Source organism: Scyliorhinus torazame, chromosome 14 (assembly GCF_047496885.1).
Source record: "Scyliorhinus torazame isolate Kashiwa2021f chromosome 14, sScyTor2.1, whole genome shotgun sequence".
NCBI lineage: Eukaryota > Metazoa > Chordata > Chondrichthyes > Carcharhiniformes > Scyliorhinidae > Scyliorhinus > Scyliorhinus torazame.
Genome location: NC_092720.1, coordinates 25,858,577 through 25,881,978, shown reverse-complemented (window position 1 = coordinate 25,881,978; position 23,402 = coordinate 25,858,577). Strand labels below are relative to the sequence as shown.

The 23,402-nt window shown below is 42.7% G+C and overlaps 1 protein-coding gene across 2 annotated transcripts in view; it reads left to right on the top strand.

Annotated features, from left to right (window-relative positions):
• The first annotated feature begins 372 nt into the window (after nt 1-372).
• The window catches only part of tsc22d2 (TSC22 domain family 2), a 93,691-nt gene continuing 70,661 nt past the window's right edge, over nt 373-23,402 (top strand). Inside the window, exon 1 of one of the 2 annotated variants that reach the window (XM_072473857.1) lies at nt 373-3,786. In XM_072473857.1, coding sequence (XP_072329958.1) covers nt 1,910-3,786 — 1,877 coding nt within the window. In that variant the 5' untranslated portion in view covers nt 373-1,909. The remainder of the gene's footprint in view (nt 3,787-23,402) is intronic. The other variant, XM_072473858.1, reaches the window with a different exon arrangement.

Below are 23,402 nucleotides of genomic sequence, written 5' to 3'. Positions count from 1 at the left end.
CCATGATTTTTCACGTATGGAGCGATCTGCCTGGTCTGTACGTAGAACAATACTTTTCACTGTACCGCTGTACACGTGACAATAAGTCTAAACCTGTGGAGATTCTACGAACAGAACAGCCTTGATGGGCAGAATGGCCTGCTCCAGCTCCCGGGTTACTATTCCCACACACTGGCGTCTGGTAAGATGGCGTGGACATGTGGGAGGTGGTCATTGACATTGAATGCACGACGCCGAGCCCATTGCACCACCGGATGAAGGTATCCACATCTGCGCCTTGCCCGAGTCAAGTCGACACAGTGGCTGAGGGGCGGGGCCTGGGGAATGACGGATGTGCGTGGTGACGTTAGCACGTTCCCAGGGTACCGCGCAACAGCGTGGCAGCCATCTTGGTTTGAGTGCAGGGAGAGAGAGAAGGAAGGAAGCTGTGGCTCGGTGTGTGAGAGACAGTGAGAGAGAGACGGAGCGGGAGGGAACCGCGACCCAATAATACATAGAGCAATAAAAGAGAAATAACAACCCCCTGTCTCTCGCTGCCCTCTGTTGTGTGTGTGTCTGTCCCTCTTGCTGTGCCCAAGGCCCCGGCTCCAAAGGCAGCCCCCTCTCCTCTCCCCCCAGCCCCTCCGACGGGAAGGCGGCGGATGGCAGCGCTCGGCGGCTCCGGTTAGCGATCGCGCATCACCGCCTACCCTCCCTGCTCCCTCCTTCCCCTCCCCGGGCAGTGAGGAGGGGGAGGCTTCCCCCTCCCCTTAGGAGGTACAGCCAGGAGGGGAGGGGGAGGGGGGGATAATAGTTCAGGGGACCATCCTCTCTGCGACACCGGCCCTGCTTTAACCTGGGGGAGCCGGCCTCCTCCCTCGCTGCTTCGAATTTGATTTGTGTGTGGTGCCTGTCTGGTGGGGGAAACAGGAACGAGAAGAGAGGAAGGAAGGAGGGGAGAGAGAGAGGAGGAAGGGGTGGGGGGAAGGCGAAGAGCGGCTACTGCTTATTCCGGGGAGGGAGGGAGGACTGACTGCCTTTCAAAACCCCGGGGCTTTAGCTTTGCTTTCTCTATTCGACCAGAGCAAGCTCCTCTCTCCTCCCCCTCTCTCACACTCCCCCTCTCTCTCGCCCTGTCTGCATTTTTCATCGACCTGTGAGCAAAGAGTCAGAAGAAAAGAATCTGAACGACATAATTGGGAGTTGAGGTTTTTTTTTTGAGGGAGAGATTTTTTTTTCTCTCTCTCTTCCCCCCTTTAATGAAAAAGAGGACCCGAGTGAGCTGCCCGCAGTGCTTGGTAAACTGGAAGAAGAGGATGGTGTGCCGCGGGTGACTAATGAGAGGGAGCTTTTGGAGTCATCATCCACACGTTGCTAAAGTGCGACCGTCCCCTGCTGAAGGAGGAAAAGTAAAGCCCAGGATAAGTGCGAGAGGAGGGGGGGAGAGAGCAAGAGAAACGGAAATCTTCTTGGTATCTCCCCTACCCAACGATGCTTGGGTTGTAACCCCTCCAAAAAGAAAAGGAGCAGCAGAGATGGTTTGCTTCAGACATTGTTCCTGACTGTTTTAAATCATCATTCTCTGGGGTGTGCATGAGACACACCGAGAGGGAGAGAGAGAAGCTTTACAGAACAATCTACAAACTTAAAAGATTTGACTTTTATTTTTTTTTCCTCTCGCTCTCCCTTTTTTTTTGGGGGGGGGGGATTCTTGGATGTTTATTTCCACCGCAACCAGGATGGTCTCTCTGAACTGCTGTGAATTGTAAAACGGGGGAGGGGGGGAGAAGGATTGTAGCTGGTGTTTGAAGACACTTGTGAACTGAATCGCAGACTTTTATTTGCGGCGGAGGGAAGACCGAGAAGGTGAACTCAAAACAAACAACAACAAAAAAAGAAATCTCCTCATATTGTGTGTGGGGTGTTCAAAATGCCGGTTAAAAAGAAGAGCGGCTTCCAGATCACCAGCGTGACCACGGCCCAGGTGGCGGCCAGCAGCATCACCGAGGACACGGAGAGCCTGGACGACCCGGACGAGTCCCGCACCGAGGACATCTCCTCGGAGATCTTCGACGTCTCCTCCCGGGCCACCGACTACGAGCACGGCGCCGAGGTGTGCGACCGCAGCTCCTCGGACGAGACCCTCAACAACGTGGGCGAGGCGGACACCCCTGGCGCCACCTCGCCCAACATACCTCACGACCGGGACGCGGTGGGGCAGGCCTTCGGAGGGCGGCTGCCCCCTCCCGCCGCCGCCGCCGCCTCGCCTGCCCCTGGGGGATGCGGAGGGACGGTGACCCCGGCCCCCCCCGCCAGCGGCGGGCAGCCTCCGGGAGCCACGCCGCCTCCCTCTACCTCGGGCAGCGGCACCCCGCTCACCATGCAGCCGGCCGTGGCTTGCACCTCCCGCTTCAGGGTCATCAAGCTGGACCACGGCTCGGGCGAGCCCTTCCGCAGAGGCCGCTGGACCTGCACCGAGTTTTACGACCGCGACTCGGACGGCACCATCCTGGCCCGCTCCGCCGACAGCATCCGGCACAACAGCAGCACCCTGGAGCAGCAGTGCGGCGACAGGGACAGCGGGCTGGGGGCCACCAACAGCTCGGTCATCCTCCCCGCCGTGCATGGCACCGAGTCCCTGGCTGACACCTCCCTCAGTGCCACTATCATGCAGATAGCCCAGAGCGACGTGATCAACCAACAACAAAGTTTCGCCAAGGGGCAACAACCAGCCTCTCAGGCTGCATCCTCCACTCAAATATACACCACGCCTGCGGTGGCTGGTCAGCAACACCAGTCACAGGTAAACCTGCAGAGTAGCTTGGGGCAGCTGAGTGTCCTACAGACCGGGATTAATGGCAAGACCATCCACACACCCAGTGCATCTATTTCCCAGACCAATTCTCAACAGACTGCTAATATCCCTGCTCCCCAGCCTCAGCAATTTCAATTTTCTCAGCCCCAGCTTCCACGTTTACTGCCATCTCAGTGCACTATTGCAAACAGCCACACAGAATATATGCAACATCTGCCCATCATGCAGGGTCCAGGAGCTATTCAACATCCTTCACCGGGTACAGTGATTCCGAATACTGCAGCTACTAGCATATCTGCGAGTCAAGCAACAAGTCATGGTCCGTCATTGGTGATGCAATCTTCTGCCAGTGGAACACAAGTATCAGCCCAGGGCTGTGATTTAGTCAATCAGGGTGGACAAGGGATACAGAATGCTCAGCCAGGTCCTGCACAGGGCCTGATGTTGCAGCAACAAAATTTGGGGTCATCAGGTGTTCAACAACATTTAGTCCAACAGCACCAAGCTTCTGGTCTCCAGTCTGGAATGGTTAGTCAGGTGTCTGGGTTACCCAGTGGACCTCTCAATGTGGCTGCTGGCATCCAAAATGTGCCTAGTACTGGTGTTTCAAGTGTACCAACTGGCGTGTCTGCTGTGGTGCCTAGTGCATCTGCCACTTCTGTTACTATGCCAAGTGTTCTAGCAGCCATGGTTCAATCACAGTTAGGTACCCAGGCACTGATGACTGGGAGTACCGGTCTGATGCAAGGTTCAGTCAACTTATCTTCAAACGTGTCACAGACCAGCCTCTTCCAAACACATCTAGAGGAGAGGCGAAATTCGGAGCAGCTTATACCTCAGACATCTCAGTCCAGTGAGAGCAAGCCCTCTGTGAAGCCTCTTATTCCAGAAATTCTTGGTAATCCTCTGCATTTGCAAGTGTCTAGCCCAATGAACAGCCTCTCAAATTCTGTGTTCTCAATACCTATACAAATCGATGGAGATGATGACAGGTATGATTTTTCATTAACCTATTGTTTGAATGGACTTTTGCCTTGATGTATTCTATGGATATGCTGGCCATCTGGTATTGAAAATGGTATGCGATTACTAACTTTTAATTCTCGCTCCTTTCTCAAAAGTGGCAGCTTGTGCTGGGATGTAGTTTCACAGGTACCAGCACCCTCTGTTACCTTACTAAGCAGGAGTTCACATGACCTTGAACAGTAAGTGTAGGTGGGTTTAATGAACTCTGGGAGCCATTACAGCTGAGCCCAATCATGTACTTTCCAGCATGGTACACTAAATAGCATGCAGAAGTGGGTACAGTGTTTTACTTTTCCCATTGGATCGGGGCTGGAGCAAATTGAGTCACTTCTTTGCTGCCACCCTATTGACACAGCAAAGACAAGGGATCAGAGATAACTATTCTGAAATGAACTAACAGCTTTTGTGTGTGTGTGTTGATTGAAGAGACATCCAGGAAATGGATTATGTCAGTGAATCTTGCCTAATGACCCACCTTTTGTGACTGCCATCAGTTGTCCTGTTTGAGCAGTTGGTCGCCTTCATAGAGCCATGGCAAAATTTTCCATTTTGTGATGTGGAATTGCATATGAGTGATCAGTTAATGTGTTACCTCCTTTTTTTTGTAAGCTTAATTTACTGGAAAAATCATCTGTAATAAAAATGCGCAATTACCCCAAATATTTATTTTGCAGATTTCGAGAAATGATTTTATTACTTGTAATAATATAGTTGAGGAAGAGCGACAGATTAAATTTTATTGCTTTCTTTAGATTATTGTGGTCATATTATTACATTTTATAATTAAATAGTCTCAGTTAAAATTTGCCCAGCCTAATTATTGTACATGTGCAGTAATGGGTCCTGCTAATTGCCCAATATTCAGTTACCAAATCTGACCGTTAGAAGTTTAGGAATATTGTTTGATTCGGCCCTAACCGCATCTATGAGATGCTGTTTCCAACAAATTTAACAACCCAGTCATTTAATTCAAGCCCTGCTATTTTAATTCCTTTATACTCAGCTGAACTTGAGTCACAAAGTATTGATTTTGGTATATCTGGAAGTCTTCCTCTAGGCCTCTAATTGAATATCGATGTCTATTTTCTCCATACAGATTTGCTGCAGAAAAATACTAACTCCACAGTAATTATCCATAAGTTTTGATTTTGAACTTAACACTGTAAGATTTCTGTTAGCATATTGTGTAAAACTAGTCTTGGAGAAATTTCCTTTTTATTGTGGAGGGTAGCTCACATTATGGCATGGCAAAAATGCAAGCAGGTGATTTTTGACATGATATCACCATTGATTATTCTAGAAACCTTTGTAATACCAATAAATAAGTTAAATAGTCTTCCTTACCTTATCACTGTTTATACTTGATTCTTTTGTCCACTAAATGAAAGTTGACAATATGTAGAAGATCAGATTATTTTTATAATACTAATTTACACAAGACTGTGTTTTCAAGTAAGGTTGTTTTGTTCTCCTGGATGAGCTACTTCAAATACTTTGAACTTTAGGCCTCAGGGGATATACCTGTACACTTCATATTGGTGCTCTAAGCTACAAGGTAAAATGTGGTGGTGTTTCATAGAGTTGCTACTAGGTAGTAATAGTCCCTAATTTAGTTGTGGCCCCGAAAAACAATCTGTGGATTTTCACATATGAATTAAGAAGTTAGACCTGTAGCAAGAAGACATTTTGGTTGACGAGCATGAGTGTAAAATCAGAATTGAATAATATTTTGTACCTTAGAAACTGCATCAAAACTGAATGTTGCATATTTAGGAGTGTTATCGTTGTCAATGGGTTTTCTTTGACCACATTATGCGAAGAGTATAATATTTCATATTTTCTGGTCATTTAATGGACTGACGGTTTGTTGGATAACAGCTGTGGTTATTCACTCTTTGTGCATTCAAATGAGAGATTGGTTTTTTTTGCACTACTAGTGATGTACCTGTAGAGAAATGTGGCATGATTTTAACAGATCTCCCCAAAGTGTAACCAGCAGTCTGTGCGTTAGCAACTGTATTATTTCCACTGAATAAAATTGTATCCCAAGCATTAGAGCTGATTCAAAGCCAGGTAAACCAGAGTACCGTTGATTTTAGTTGGAGCAGGCTCCCTCCTTGCCAACATAAATACCGGATATTGAATATGGTAAATAAAAAGAATTGGTAATAATTGGTCTATGATCGCATGACCTCGTTAAGCTACATATTGATGTCGATGCCTGCTGTCATTGAAAAGACAGCCAAGCGTTGCTGTTAGCTTTTCTCAATTGCATGCTTACATGTATTAGAAGAAAAAATCAAAGCATCGTGTCTGATTAGGGTGCAACTTGTGATGTTATTAACTTCTTTCAGTAACTATTTCATCTAGAGTCTTCAACCAATTTACTGCTACTTCAGTGCAACTGCTACTTTAGAGCCACTGGTTGGCACTCCACTTAATTTGTTGATTATTCAAATTCCTTAAAAATGTATCGTCAAGACTAGCTTTGTGTTGTGTGTTCACGTGGGTGTGAATTGATTGCAGTATTGTCCCAGGACTCTTTTGAGTTCAGTTGTGCCAGTTTGGTGTATATGCTGCAGTAGAGATTTTGCCATTTATGCCAATGGAAAATTGTGCCAGTACTTGGTCGTTTGAGTGACATAGTACCAGTACATAGGAACACAAGAGATAAGAGTTTTAAATCATTCAACTCCTCGAGCCTGCTCCACCATTAAACAATGGTGATCTATCTCAGCTACATCTTCCTGCATGATCCCCATATCCCTTCAACCCATTCGTATCTGAAACTCTGTTGATCTCTGAATATACTCAATGATTGCTATTCACAGCTCTGTTATATAAATTTCCAACGGCTCACAGCCCTTTGACTGAAGAAATTTCTGCTTATCTCAGTCCTAAGTGGCTTATTCTGAGACTGTAATGTCTAGTTCTGTACTATGATGGCTGTTATTCACAAAACAGAAACCCAACATCTTATCGAAAAATTCTGTCCCAGCATAGCACTCCCCCAGTTAGTTCTAGACTCCCCAGTCGTGGGGAAAATCCTTCCGGCATCTACCTTGTCAAGCCACAAGGATGTTATATCTTTCAGTGAGATCACCTGTAATTATTCTTAACTCTAGGAAACACAGGCATAATATTGAAGAACTTCCACAGATCAGTGGGACACTTTGTTGAAATTAGATACCAAGCAAGTTCCAGAAATTGTTTAAAATAGCGTAACTATATAAAACTAAACAATCAGGTAAGAAGTAATCTAAAGCTCAAATTACATTAAATCTAGAAATGTCCAGTTTATTGAAACCAGCTACAGACCATGGGACTGATTAGTAATAAACTTGCATAACGCACCTGGAACTGGGTGAATGATGGTGGTAAAAGGCTGTTTTGAATTCTTGTTAGTGGTGTGTTGCCATGGATTATCTTTATGATGTGGGGGGGGGGGTGTAGAGGAGAGGGGAACTTGTGTAATTTACTGATTGGGGGAGTGCTCTGCTGTTGTGGGACAGCATTTTTAGATAAGATGTTGAGTTTCTGTTTTGTGAATAACAGCGATTCTATGCTGCTGGTCTCCAAGGCAGACTGTAACACCATGCCTTGGCTAATATTTCTCAATGTTTCTGTTTCTGAAATAGGGCCAACCACATAACCTGCCTACAGTAGAATCAAAAGTAAGGGGAAGTTAATTATTGGCTATGCTTTAAGGCGGAGGACAGACAGGAGGGGGAAGCTGAAGTTCGTGGAGAATGTCCGTGTTTGTTTTTTTCGGGGTGGTGGAAGATATGCTACTTTTGTTGCTCTTGTCTAATTTAAAGGGAAGCTTTCAAAATTCATGTCCATGTGCATCAAAAGGCCATACTTCAATATACATGTCCAGGTATGTGTGCTGCATTTCACTGCATGTGAACTGTGTATATCAGTTGTGCCAGCTGATAGCAGCAGCTCGCCATATGGGAATGAAGACATAGTACAGATAATTTTCCAGAGATAGATAACCCCTGTGAACTCTGGGCTGCATTCCAGAGTCACAGTGAATGGTTACAATTGTGAGCTCTGCACCACAGCAAATGGAGGCTTGTGCCCTATGTATGCATATCCTTGTAATTGTAAGTGTATTTGAGGGGAGTAGCTTGTATTTATTGCCACTAATAAAGTGTAGAATACATAGCCACTGTTATTGCTGGCCACCTAATGGCAAAGAGGATGTTTATAATTCTTTTTTATGAGTGGATGAGTCATTGGTATTGTAACCTGATATCTGGTGGTTGGTTAGTAGTCTTCAAAAGGAATATAAACGTCAGTGTGTAACTCCTGCAAAATAATCTGCAGTTAAGCTTGGGTGCCCAAGGAAGTTTTGCCCATTTCACTTTGGTGTCTTTTTTCTCCTTCTATTGCATAGCTATTCACATAGATATGTGCTGTGTTTGTTCTTGTGTGATTGTCCCTTATGGTCAGTCGCGTGGTAGTACAGAACTGGGAGAGACACGCTTCTGAAGCTTTTTTGTCTTGCATTCTTCAGGACATTTAGCATATGGTCAGTATTATGCGGGCAAATTCTCTCTTTGTGTTTTCCCCCTACCTCAGTTGTCCAGTGTTCTTCCTCCCCTAAAGGTGCAAACCTGTGCTTCGGTACTGCATCAGGGGTACTGTCAGCCCTCTGATATCTCACCTAGCTGGTGGATATTGGCTGGCTGATCTCTAAGTAGAATCATACTTGAGCCTGTTAAACAGCCAATCTATTTTATATCAACATTGAATATTTCCAGGCAGCAGTTTCATAATTGGCTCAGTTTAACATGATTCTTTGGGCAACTTCAGTGTCGTCTGGTTCTGCAGGTTGAATTGCCTTCAGTGCTTGACTAGATCTTGGATAGTGAAATCATAAGAAATGTGGAGCATATCTTGTTAAGCTTGTATGTGCAACATTCTGTAAAGGATATAAAAATCATTGTGCGTGTGTGTGTGTGTGCACACATGCGTCTCAAACTCTACTCTCTTCTCCGGTACAGCACTCCACAAATGTTGTGTCCCACCCACTGCATCACAATCCGAGAACGATGGTTCTTAACAAATAATTATGCCATTGGACTTTAGAAATGTAAAGTGATGGGTGTCACTTTGATCAGTAGAACTGTCTTTCTACCTACTTCATGTTGTCAGTTAATATATTGAATCTATTTTTTTCATTAACAAAAATGGCATGACTGATAATTGCCCTGTGTACCCAGTCTATGATGTGACTGCAAAGCACATTTAAAAAAAAAAAAAATGTCTACTTGTTTGCAGTTCTTTTTTTTAATCTATCCTGATCACTTCAGCAGTGCTCAGTTTGGAAAGGGTACCTTTCTTAATGTACCAAAAAAAAACATGACTGAAAGAAATATAAAGCTAGAAAGGAGACATGTTGCTGAAGCTTTTCATCTTGCACTCATCAGGACAAATGCAAGAAGGCCAAATTTTAAATGATCGCAAAAATTTATACTACAGGAGAAAGACAGTTCTCCTGATCAAAGTGACATCCACTGGGGCTGTTTAGCACAGGGCTAAATCGCTGGCTTTGAAAGCAGACCGAGGCAGGCCAGCAGTACGGTTCGATTCCCATAACAGCCTCCCCGAACAGGCGCCGGAATGTGGCGACTAGGGGCTTTTCACAGTAACTTCATTTGAAGTCTACTTGTGAGAATAAGCGATTTTCATTTCATTTCAATGGTGCTTCTAAGTTGACTCTGGCCAAAGTATTGCCACGGAGAAAGCAAAGGGGGATTATAGGCTTCCCATGCTTCTGGGTAATTCAAAAAAAGGTACAAGGTTTGAACATAATTCTTTTGTTTGCGGAAAATGGGTCGCCTATGTATGAATGTATGTTGTTTCTAGCAAACGTAAATGTGCTATGTTATAAACTCAACTAATTATCTTAAAATGGTTGTTTATGGGCAGCATGGCGGTGCAGTGGTTAGCACTGCTGCCTCACCGAACAAGATCGCAGGTTCGATCCTACTCTGGGTCACTGTCCGCGTGGAGTTTGCACATTCTCCCTGTGTTTGTGTGGGTTTCGCCACCACAACCCAAAGATGTGCAGGGTAGGTGGATTTGCCACGCTAAATTGCCCCTTAATTGGAAAAAATGAATTGGGTACTCTAACTTTATTTTTTATAAATGGTTGTTTATACAGCTATTAGCACACTCCGGATTATTCAGCAAGTGCTGTCCAATCGTGGAATCGCGTCTAGTGGTAGATGTTTTGTATGGCTGGTTTAATACAGTCTTTTCTCTTGCCTGTTATGGACACCTGGAGGACTGTGTTGTCTTGAGGCCAATCACACAGTCAGTCAGCACCCTTCTTCTGTAGTATAAATTATGGTGATTGTCTGAAATCTAGCACCCTTGCATTTGTCCTGATGCGTGCAAGATGAAAAGTTTTGGGAACCTGCGCCTCTTTTCAGCAATTGTCAAGTCCTGTAATACCAAGTGACTGAATATAAAGTTGATTTTGGAGGCCATGGCATGGGAATAAAGCTATTCCTATAGGTTTACTGTTCTTGATTTAAAGCAGTCAAATTATGTTATGCCTCAGTGTGCCTCAGTGTATGCTAGTCTATCTCCAACGGCATTTGATCATGGGCCGTTTGGGTGTGTCTTTTATGATGCCAACATGGTTTTTTTTTCAAGCCTTGTAGTCATTTGAAAGAATTTGGTTGTCCATCAGATTGAATGGTCATTGGAGCCCTTGGGGGCACATGATTTAATGCTTTTCTTACAAAGCACCATTTTGGGGCTCGGGAGATTTCATCCAAGTGCATTTCATTCGTCTGTCCAGAAGGCACCTGGAACACAAGGTTGCAAAGAATAAAAATATAAAATAGACGAGAACAGATATCAAGCTGTAATAGGCTGGTGAGGATCGTAGATTAAAAGTTGGGTTTTGAGTAGGTCTTTAAGGTTTGGAGAGAGGTGGGTGTCTTTCAGGAGGGAGTCCCAGGCAGAAGGGAAGAGATAACTTTTTATGAATGGTTTAATGAAGTAAAGATGGATCACACAATATGAATGGTTGAATGAAATAAAGATGGATCACACAAAAAGCTACATTTGGTGCTGAGGGGCGTGGGATAAGTTTGAAGGCTGTAGGACGTTCTAGAGATCGGGTGGGTCAAACCCATTGACAGATTTGAGGGCCAAGAGTTCAGTTTCAGTGAGACACCTTGTGCCATTCATTGTAGGTCGGTGAGGGCAGTGGGGTGGGCAAGGAAGAATAACTGCAGCAAAGGATTTTCTGTACATTTAAGAGAATCACTGCTGGAGTAAAATGTTCTATTTTAACTGACTCTGTTGCATCCAAACATATATGACCATGGTTGTAGCAATGCTAGGCAGCATGTCAGCAGATTGTTTCCATTACCTCCATGGCAGTGCAGGAATTTTGCTGATCTTTTAAACCTTGACAATGACCGTTGTAAACTGCTCCTTTCCAGAATTGATTGGTAGCAGAAACTGGTTTGAATAAATTATTATGGCTGCACTGTACAGGGGAGTTGGGAACAGTGGCATCAGCTTTTCCGTTCTAAATTCTTGGAATATGCAAATTATTTACAATTTAATTGTAAATTTAGATGGTCTAAACTTGGAACATTGCCTTGAAAAATCACTTCCACATTTCACCCTTATTCAGACCTATATTTTGGAAGGACTTCATTATTTTTTTAAAAAAGGATGAAATCATACAAAACTCATGTTTGTACAATGCTGCTACACCTGAATCTGGCCAAACATGGCCAGCTTTCAGACCGTTTGCACCAGTTACGCTGATGTTGTACGTGAAAGATGTTAAATTAACACTTCTGCGTGAACTTCTACAGTGAAATATGACACTCGATCAATCTTAGTGTGAATTATTTTGTTCCTGCCTTCAGTACACAAATTGAATGTGTTTTAAACTAACTGGTACTGAAACTCTTAAGCTTTTGAGCTAAAGACAATTGTCAAAATTTGTTCTGATTGCAAGTTGATCTGTTTTGGTTTGTTCATTGAAAACATCAGCTCTTGAGTACAATACGTATGCTGGAAATACTTATCTGGCCAGATCTTCGGAGGGAGAAACTGAGTTAAAATTTCAGAACTGTGACCATTCATCAGAATGGAGCCGCCAGCTGCGAAAGCAAGTTTTGATAGATACCTGTTCAAACACGAGACGAGAAATAGAAAGCAATGAAAGTGAATGACGTGGAAGAGACAAATGGAAATCCTGTCGGAGAGAAAGGCAGAACCACGTCAAGGTGGGCATTCCTGGAAGGGAAGTGACAGTGAATTAACACCAATACAAAAGCAAAATGCTGCAGATGCTGGAAGTCTGAAATTAAAAAAATACTGGAGATACTCTGCTGCATCTGTGGCGAGAAGGACCGAGCTAACGTTTCAGGTCCGGATCTAATATGACCTTTCATCAGGTCAATTACTTCAAATACCCTTCCAAGATGGTATCTAGCCATAAATTTGAACATTCGCTGCTAAAGAAATCTGTGTCAGATAAGCTGGAAACTGACCAGGCTGGAGTGCCTCCATTTTGCTGCCGGTTTTGTTTAAACATTTCTCCCTAATACAGCAATATATTATAATTTAGGACTTATTAGGGCCCAAGTACTTGTCCTTCGTCCTGAGATCAGTTGAACGCTGCTCACTCCGCGTGAGACAGTGATTGAACCGAATATCTCCCTGGTCTTTGTAACGTGGCCGTATACCATATTATCTTGTTCGCTTAGCCATGGCTATTAAATCAAGCCACATTTGAAGGAACATTTCAACATAATCATAATCTTAGGATTTAGTATCATTATTGGACTGCCAGTGCAAAAAGACATTTGAAATAAAAATATCTCTAGAGGCTGTTTAAAAAAAATGGTTGGACATGACAGTTTACCATATATTGAATCCCATGGGCTAACATTGTATCATTCACTTGTCTAGATGGCCAGTTGCACGTAATTAGTTTGGGTTTGGTTGACCACTGTAAAATCGGAGCTCTGCAGAGTGAGTGCATGGAAAGAATAGTGCAGAATATCAGCTGGGCAATCTCTTTGCTGAGTTGAGTAAGAAAATGCATTTACTTCCAAGTTGGTTTCCTAGAAGTATATGTTTTCACGATTGCCCAGACCTGAGGGGAACAGGAATGTTTCAGTGCGAGGAGCAGTTTAAATGAACTTGCGAGTTTGGATTTCTCAGAGTTGAAAGTGAGAATTGTCTTGGTGAACAGTTATGCAGTTTGTTTCATTGACGTGTTTACAGACTGACTGGCTTTCTTTCCTATGGGCTATTTTTCAAGACCTAGAAATATTTTTGTGATTCCTCTCTGGCATCCTAACCATCCATGTTTCGAACAATCAATCTGACAACTCTTCTTTGAGTTTCTTAACTTTTATCTTCTATATGAAAGACCTTTCCGAGTGAAATATTGCTGGGTATTGGATAATTGACCAGTGTACAATTTCGAAGAATCAAAGTGCAGAATTTACTAGTTGTTTATAGCCAAATGAGCTGCAGCATTTGTTGCCAGGTTTGCTTTTGAAATATGTTTGAATTTTATTCACCCTCAATTGAATGCAAGCAGGTTGCCAGTTGACTAGATATTAACAGGCTCGCATTTTCATTTCTCATTTAGTGCAGATATTATTTTATAGGGCATTAAAAAAATTATATATTTTTATTAAAGTTTTTCATATTTCATTGCAAACTTGACATGGCCAAAACACACATTTACAATAATTTACATGCATTGTGTTTCAGGCAGCAATTTGCCAACAACCTGCCTCTTGTGGTTATTTTCTCTTCTACCTGTCCCGGGTTGTTCTTTGGGCCCCCCCCCCCCCCCCCCCCATCCCTCCCTTTCTGTACCTTATCCCGTGACTTCATAGAGCCATAGAATCCCTTCAGTGCAGAAGGAGGCCATTCGGCCAATTGAGTCAGCACCAGCCCTTGGATAGAGCACCCTACTTAAACCCACACCTCCACCTTATCCCCGTAACCCAATCTAACCTTTTGGACACTAAGGGGCAATTTAGCATGGCCAATTCACCTAACTTGTCCCGTGTCTATCTCTCTCTCTCTCTTTCTCTCGTCTCTCTCTCTCTCTCTCCCCCCCCCTCCCCCTACTTTATTGGTTGCTGGCTACTAACCGGTCTTGAAATAAGTGGAAACCTTCTTCCGACCCACGGATGGCGAACCTTAGCTTTTCCAGCCTGAGAAATTCCGCCAGGCCGGACAGCCAGACTGCAATCTTGGGTGGTGCTGCCAATCGCCAGCCGAGCAGGAGTCTCCAGCAGGCGATCGGGGATAGGGTATATTGATGGTTATTGCGGGAAGAGTAAAATAGTCAGCTCAGTTGCTTTACTGGAATTGTGTGTTTGCAGATGCTGGACACCTTTGCAATTGCAAATGCTCTCAGTCAAGTAGCATTACAAAGAGGTAAAAAGAAAATGTGCTTGATTTCCCACTTGGGTTGAATTGAAAAATATAGAAGAGAGTGAGAGAAGTTTGGGTGGCCCATCTGGCACAGTGTCATGGTAGGGGTGAGCAGCTGACGAGATGAATAATGAAATAGAATTATTCTTTTTTTAATGGATGTGCTGCAATTGTGTGGCTATTTGATCATATCACAGCTGAGGACGGTGCCCAGAAATGGTCAACAAGATCCAAGCAAAGCATTTGAGTCCTAGAGGTTTTACAAAGAACCCTGCAGATAACTCCTAGTTTTAAGAGTGATTCTATAAAAAGACCAGAAGGGGATGTTTAATATACGAAAGCAAGTAGCCAAAATGGAACATTTTTAAAGATGCATCTGACTGAGATTAAAAGCAGATTTGGAGCTGATGCTGGTAGTTCTTGAAACGGGTAATTTGTGCTTGGAATGGGCTTGCAATTTTAGGTAGTGAAGTCAATTTGGATACTATGATTTGAGGGACTTGGATTTTCTAAAGCCTTTCTTATCCATTGTTATCTTGTGGAACTTTGATAATGTCTGAGTGGGAGATTAATCAGTTGATTCAAGGTTTTCTCATGCTCTGCAGTACTTGCTGTCCTCCGCCTCCCTGTTTCATCTGCAATGCAGCTTGATCTTCATTCTGGGCTATATTTTTTGTTGCTGTACAAAACTGGTACTGTTTTTTTTTAAAGAGTGCACTGTTTTACTAAAAGTAGATAGGTATTTTCCCCTATTTTACACATGTGCAATCCAACACGGATGATTCACAAAAAGGTTTTTTTGCCATTAGTAAAGTACCAAGCCATTGCAAAAAAAGAGACCATATTTTAACATTACATTTGCTTCCATCACCCATTTAAAATGTTTGGGCTACATTAAATGAACTGTAATTTGAGTCCAGCAGTTTGAAAAAGCTAAGATTTGACGTATCTAGACGAAACTGAAGCATCTGGATTGATGACTACCTCTGTACTTTGATTCATCCATACGTCACAATTTGTCACAGCAAATCTTTGTTCCACACAAAGTATGGCATCAACTTTAACAAAAGATGATGTATCCCACTTTAATTGTAGCTATTCAACAAAAACATTATTAATTATACAGGGAACCTCCATAGCCTGGTGCATTTATTTCTCTCTCTTCCCTGCACCACCTTGTTTTACACCCACAAGGGTAAAGAAAATAACACGCACAAGATGCAGAAAGATGCCAAAGCTAAGATCAGGAATTCCAACCTGTAGGAATGCTGGGAACCAATATGCACTTAACCTGCTTTGTCATTGTTGGAACTCCATTGTATTAAAACACTCCGTTTATTACTTAACTTTAAAAAAAAATATTCCAATTAAGGGGCAATTTAGCATGGCCAATCCACCTACCCTGCACACCTTTGGGTTGTGGGGGTGAGCCCCACACAGACACAGGGAAAATGTGCAAACTCTACACGACCATTGACCCGGGGCCGGGATCAAACCTGTGTCCTCAGTGCCATGAGGCAGCAGTGCTAGCCACTGTGCCGCCCTAATATTCATTTATTTCTATTAATGGGAAGAACTTGTTACTATGATATCTAACGGGTTCAGTATATTTTCTTTCTACCTCCGATATTTCCTGCTGAACGTGTATATTGGTTTTCTTTAGACCCAAGAGCAGTTTGTTTCTCAAGTTAAGTTGGTTGGTAATTAATGGTGATTTTAAAGTGGATATGTTTTCCATCCTCTGAGGTTACTCTCCTTTCTTAGTTTGATTTAACTGAATAATTCAAATTTAATCACTGCTCCAGCTTCTGTAGTTGGAACGCAGTAGAAATTTAAAAAGAAAACCTTGCATTTACGTAATGGCTTCCCACATTGCTCAAATGTCCCGAGCTGCTTTGCATTCCGTGGATTGCTTTGAGGTCCAACAAACTACATTGAGTGAATGACCAATCTTGTTTTCATGTTGTTTATTCAGGGGGTAATGTTATCCGCGAGACAGAACTCACTTCTGAATGAATGGCATAGGGCCTTTACATCCACTTGAATGGGTAGACAGGACCTCTGTTTAATGTTTTGAATCGCTTTAATTCCTCTTCCACCTTTCTCATAGCACCAAGACTGCCCTGACCAAAGTCATAAATGACACCCAAAGTCTCAGGAACATCATTGTAACTGTGACTGCACTGCATTACCTCTTGTTCTCTTTGACTCCACTGTAGTATTTCATCCAGTTGATTATCCATTCTTCCTCCATTGCCACTCTCATTGAAACCGCCATACCTGTTCCTTATGTAGTCAATGCATGAAATGTGGCTTTTCACTGTAGCCTTCTATCACCCACTTAACTTCCGCAGGGATTTGTTCTTGTCCACCCATTCTTGCCTACATGCTGCTAATGTTTGGTGGCATTGCTTAATGATACGGATTTGGGTTTCCTGTTGCATGCTGGTGACAAGCACCTCTTGCTCTCATCACCGACACTGCCTATCTGTCTGACATGGTCATCAATGAGCTAAAAGCTCTTTTCAACTCAACATTGGGAAAACCAAACTATTTTTCTGTAAGAATGCCCATGGTGCTCCTAATGTACTGCTTTCTGAATGTAAACTAATCTTTGTGGACCATTGTGCCTCTGAGTTTGAAGGCTGTGGGTTCCAAGTTCTACTCCAGGAGCAAAAATCAAGGCTGACACTCCAGTATCATACTGAGGGAGTTCTGCACTGTCAGAGGTGGCATCTTTTGGATGCGACTTTAAGACAAGGCCCCCTCGGGTGGATATAAAAGATCTCATGGCACAATTTTGAAGAGGGGAGGGGAGTTATCCCTTAACACCACAAAAACAGATTACCAGGTCATCCTATTGCTGTTTATGTGAGCTCGCTGTGTGCAAATTGGCTCCTGCGTATCCTCCATTACAATAATGAAAACACTCCAATTAAACTGCACCATATGCTGTTTAGCCCTTTAGGATATCCTATGGCTATGAAAGAAGCTTGTACATTTCCTATTTGCCCAATTCCTTTTATAAATCCGATTTTAACAGAGATTTTCTTTGTGTTCTTATGGGAAATTGATGGGATGAGATATGCTGCTGTCTTTAATCGAATAAACATGGACATTAGTGTACCAGAAGTATAGCAGCATGTTCTACAAAAGCCCAACTAAAACGCAGAGATTTTTGAACTGCGACTTTAATTTGATCTGGAAAGGGATCTACGAATGACCATGACTTGCACCTCCAGTATATGTTTGGGAGTGAGGTGGAGAAGAGAGCCATTCCAGTCTCATTGTCATAGAGGTCAGTGCTAGGATCAAGTCCTATTGCTATACAGGGTGGATAGAAAGTTCAGTTTTCTCTGTACAATGCAGTAATTCCAAAACTAAAGCTTTTATATATCTGAAAAGTAAGTGTGCAGCAGTACCTTACAACAAACTTTTTGGACAAATTCTCTTACTGATCCGGATGAAGACAAAAAAACATCCTACTGGTTTATAGGTCATAAACTTGGTGGAAACTAAAGAGTTATCCATGAGAAATCTATAAGCTAGGAAAGAGAAGATGAGTGTAAGAAATAAAATTGAAACTTAAAAGACATGAAGGTAAGAGGGAAATGGTTAATGGGATGAGCCGAATTCATGTAACTTTTAAATATATTGCAGCTTGGGATTAATTACAATGGTTAAAAACATTATGATGTAAATACTTTGGCTTTGTTTCATATTCCATGAACCGCAAATCTAGAACCATGTCTGACCCAAGAAGGCATTCATTTCTCTGGATCTCCCAGCAACCTAAGCGCTGTGATTATATTCCCAGCTTGGGGGCAGCATGGTGCAGTGGGTTAGCCCTGTTGCCTCACGGCGCCGAGGTCCCAGATTCGATTCTGGCTCTGGGTCACTGTCCATGTGGAGTTTGCACATTCTCCCCATGTTTGCGTGGGTTTCGCCCCCACAACACAAAGATGTGCAGGCTAGGTAGATTGGCCACGCTAAATTGCCCCTTAATTCAAAAAAATTAATTGAGTACTCTAAATTTTTTTAAAATAAGAAAAAAAAAATATATATTTGAAGCTTGTAGGCAGGATTTGAATTACTCTTTGGGTTTCAGCACCACAGCAGAAATTTCCTGCAGTCCTTCCCCCCTTGGACTCTTTGGCTGACTCTAAATGAGCATTTTCTGGCATATCTGTGGGGCTGAAAATGGAGTTGAAGTAAGTGTTGGTGGGGGAAAAAAAAGGAAAGGGTTTTTTGTTTGGGATTTGCAGGATGGTCCCGTCTCCTTTTCTTGTAATTTTTAAATTGGACTTTATACTTATTGTGCCTTTGGATCACTGCTGACGTACGCAGCTGCTGTGTGTTGAATTTCTCTGGCATCCGTGACGTGCCTTGGATAGGTAATGCCATATGTTGAGCATTCCTTTCTTAATTCTGATATCAAATGTCAAATTGAACTTGGAATGTCTTGAATATTGCCCATAAGCTTCACATGGTTGATCAGGTGATAACGGTAGTAAATAGTTGAACCCTACAAATTGAGCAAGGCTACTTTGTCCATCCTGCATTGGCTGATTCCAGTCAAGAGTGATGATAGGGTTCCTCAGTCACCCTCCGCCCACCCATTAAGTAGTTGACAAGTTGACCAAGTTTCCAGCTGTTACTTGTTATTCAGTGAGTCCAGTTGTAAGTAGGTGTGTTTGAAAATCCTGATGTGGAAGGAGTCATGATTGGCCTCATCTGTGGTCCACCCTCCTTTTGCGTGCCCAACCCATTCAAATACCTACTGACGATCACTATTGAGGCCTTCGCTCACACATGGGAGGTTAATTATTTGGTCCAAGGTCTCAAATAGTGACTGCTGACCATGAATTGTCATTGCAGGAGTTACCACTTTTCCAGTTGAGAGAATGAGTCAATTCACTCAGAAGGCAAGATTTAAGATAAAACTCAGTTGAATTCTGCGCGACAAGGCTAATGGCCACATTTTCCGAGGCCTTTCATTTTAAGTGATTGTATTTTTATTTCTTTGTCCCAGAACAGTACAGCTATATCCAAACTAATGTTAAAACAAAGCTTAGCTGGCTTTTGGTTACCTTCTGGAGAAAATCATACCTGCTGCGTCTACATTACAGCATTAGCCTTGCACTATTTGCATTATTATGAAGTGATGCACGAATTGGATAGCTTTCCTTGGAAACCGGCTTCTGTGCTGTAAGAAACTATGGCAAAGATGTTGCTACTATTGGCTTTAGTTTCCTTCGACTGAGGATGAAAAATAGCCACCGTTTCCACTCTTATATTTTTTCCTATATTTTTATCCATTTCACCCCTGCACCGTCTAAATTTGTGTGAACACATCTGCTGAGGTCGGGTTTGCCCATGGTGTCATCAGGCACTCTCGGCCTTCCATATGGCTGCTGGCCAAGGTACCAGTACCACTCCATCCAAATTATAGCAAGGAGTGTCACATTTGGTGAAAATAAAAGCTGACAGACTTGTTTGAGGAAAATAAATTAGTGGCTATTGGGAGGCCAATAAGCCTGTTTTCTACATTTAATTCAGCGCACAAGTTCGCACTTTTCATTGATGAAGAAAGTTATGAATGGGGTAGGATAGCTCTCTATGGGTTGCCTACATGGCCAAAGGTGTAAGTTATGTAAAACCTGTACGTACCGTGAGATGCGCCATTAATCTTACTGTTATGTAAATTAACTTTGAGCTTCACCCATTCTCCTGAGGCCATGTTCCTAAAATCACACATTTGACTTGCTACACAGAAAGGATAAAGTGCTTGAAGAGTGGGTGAGCTCTGACCTTATCCATGTCCTGATTTATGGTGAGAAACTGTCTAACCTGTCTTGAAATTTGAGCACAGTACGAAGTCTTACAACACCAGGTTAAAATCCTGAGGAAGGAGCAGCGCTCCGAAAGCTAGTGACATCGAAACAAACCTGTTGGACTTTAACCTGGTGTTGTAAGACTTCGTACTGTGCTCACCCCAGTCCAACGCCGGCATCTCCACATCATGGCTACCATTGAAATTTGAGGGCCTTTCACAATTGTCAAGCTGTCTAAACCATAGGTTTACACTAGCGTAAACCAGACCCCCCCCGCCACCTCAAGAGTTGGGGGCTTTATGTCCTCTAAACTGGATGCACATATCAGTTGCTGCATCCATATTATAGCATTAGGTCACAGCATAAAAATGTTTGGTATCTTGTACAAGTGTGCACTGCATGCCGACCTACAGGGATTATTTATTGCCAAAACTTTGAAATTATGACTCCAGGCAAGTTTGGTATATATTAATTTCATTTTTGTGTTTTGTTGGGAGGGTTTGTTGCCATAGGGTTGAAGTTTAATACTTTATCATATCAATCCAAGAATATGAGACACTTTACTCCTCAGCAGTGCATAATCTGACCATAAAGGCCTTTTCTGGCGGGACTGGTCTACTTCCAGAAAACTTGTTCTTAGTAAGTAGTGGGTGGAAGACGAGTTATCTTTCTCTCCCACTCTTTTTCCCTTCCCCCTCCACATATTAGCAGAAATGAATGCTAGTCTATTTGGTTCTGAAGTAGAGGGGAGAAGAAAGCAATTTAAATTTATCATTGAGCTTTTTTTTTAAAGAAAGGGTTAACTTTTGACTCTAAATTATGTTTCTCCAAACTACTTGTGCCGAATCCTGGTTTCTAAGCTTATTTTGATCTCTTATTTGTCTTACTGATCTGTAACCATCCCCCCCCCCCCTAAAAATTCTAATCCACTTCTTTTTATTCCTATAGAATATTGCAGGATTTAAGTTTGTCTTTGCTTTTTCAGAGCTGAAATGTTTTCTGTGCAGTTGACACAGTTCAGTTTACATATGTGGAATCGATCCATTAAAAAAAATATATTTAAGTCCCTTTAAAAAGAAAACTGAGCAGTGGTTCTAATGCTTACATTTGAAGTCCTATTTAGATTTATTGAATGTTTTCCTCAATGGATCCTTGGTATGCGGGAAACATGATTCATTGTCTGTTGAACGATCTGGTTCGAGGCAAAGAAATACTTCAAACTTTTTTGTTTGCAAGCTATGAACATGGAAAATCCTTTGAAGAAAGAAACAAATGGTTCTCATTAGGTAGTAATGGCATTAGGCTATTCAGCCAATCGAGCACTATTCTATTCCATCAGATTATGGATGGATGATGAGTAGCTTTCATTTGCCTATTATTGCTGCATATACCTTGAATGCCCTCATCTAACAAAAATCTACTGATCTCAGCCTAACATTTCTGGAAACCAGCCTCTGCAACTTTCTGAAGGGAGATGCTCCTGATTTCTGCTATCCTTTCTGTCCTTAAAAGGGTAAGATTGTGCTCCCTTGTTCTGGATTCATCCACCCAAGAAAATACTGTGAAATCACCATTAATCAAACTCCGATGACACAAAATTCTGATTATGTCGATGTCATCAACCGTTCCCCACCAGTAGTATAGCAAATCCCATAGGGTGATGTTGGTTGTGAAGAAAGATGGTATTATTTTTGGTATTTTGGGGGTTTATTGTGTTATTGGGTGAAGCAGGCTTGTTTGTCTCTATGTAGTTAATTTAATTAAACTGGACACAGTTAGTCTGCAGGGTTGAGGACATCAAAGAAGTCTAGGTATGAATGGTGCATGCACTTGAAGCAAATATGGCCAAGTTGAATTTTCTACAAGTGAATAAACCATGGGTAGAGATTTCCATTAGGAGATGCAGCAGATGTGTTGTGTTCAGTTGTTACATTTTAAAGGGACGTAAAAAGGGGTTTATAACTTTGAAAAGGTCATAAATAAATAATGACGGGTTATTAAATTTTGTTTTACCCGCAAATAGGGCCAGTGAAATGATATAATCGTTATTATTGTCACAAGTAGGCTTACATTAACACTGCAATGAAGTTACTGTGAAAGTCCCCTAGTCGCCACACCCCGGCGCCTGTTCGGGTACACTGAGGAGGAATTCAGAATGTCCGATTCACCTAACAAGCACATCTTTCGGGACGTGTGGGAGGAAGCCGGAGCAACCGGAGGAAACCCACGCAGACACTGGGAAAATGTGCAGACTCCACACAGTGATCCAAACCGGGAATCAAACCTGGGGCCCCGAGCACTGTGAAGCAACAGTGCTAAAGTCATCATAGTCCCAGAGGACCATAGGCTGCTCTCTACTTTTGAGAGAAAGATTTTTATATTCTGGGAAAGGCGAGTTTCAAAGAAGGATAAGGATAATGGAATAAAAATGAAAGGGGAAAAATAAAGGGCGGGGTATCGGAGATGTGTTGGAATGCCAGGTAAGAACTCCTGGAGTGCTGCTCTGCGCTGGAAAAAGAACTGTCAGGGGCAAAGTGAGGCAGCTTTCCAGCCACCTCTGAGAAGTGTGTTTTTCGGGGCAGCACGGTGGCACAGTGGGTTAGCCCTGCAACCTCACGGCGCCGAGGTCCCAGGTTCGATCCCAGCTCTGGGTCACTGTCCATGTGGAGTTTGCACATTCTCCCAGTGTTTGCGTGGGTTTCACCCTCACAACCCAAAAGATGTGCAGGCTAGGTGGATTGGCCATGCTAAATTGCCCCTAAATTGGGAAAAAATGAATTGGATACTCTAAATTAATTTTAAAAAGAAGTGTGTTTTTCAGAAAGCAGAGTTTTGTTTTGAAGTTCCTTGAATTTCCACAGTTGAGTGGCGATGGTGAGAAGTCACGTGACATACCTTCCCTACAGCAACAGTGGGTTTCCTTGTTGGTAATATATAGATTAAATACCGATAAAGAATTGTTGCCTAAAGGGGTGTTTATTCCTGGGTCTAACCAAGTAGGAAACCCTTTTATGGGAATGTTCAGTAAGACTAATTTAAACTGTGCAAATGTGATCTTGTGTGTTTAGGCTTTTTTTCTTAATATTTCAATTAGATGTTTAAAATCCCCAAAAGTTTTAATTTAATATTCAAAATCCCCCAAAGTGTTACCAGAATTTATGGCTTCTAACTTCAATGCATGTACCTCCTTGTAGTCAAAATACAAAAGAAAAAAGCTGTGATGAGCTTGCCAAGTTTCCCTTTGGGATTGTTTGAGATACCACCTGATGGATTATAATATGTGATAAGCCGGAACT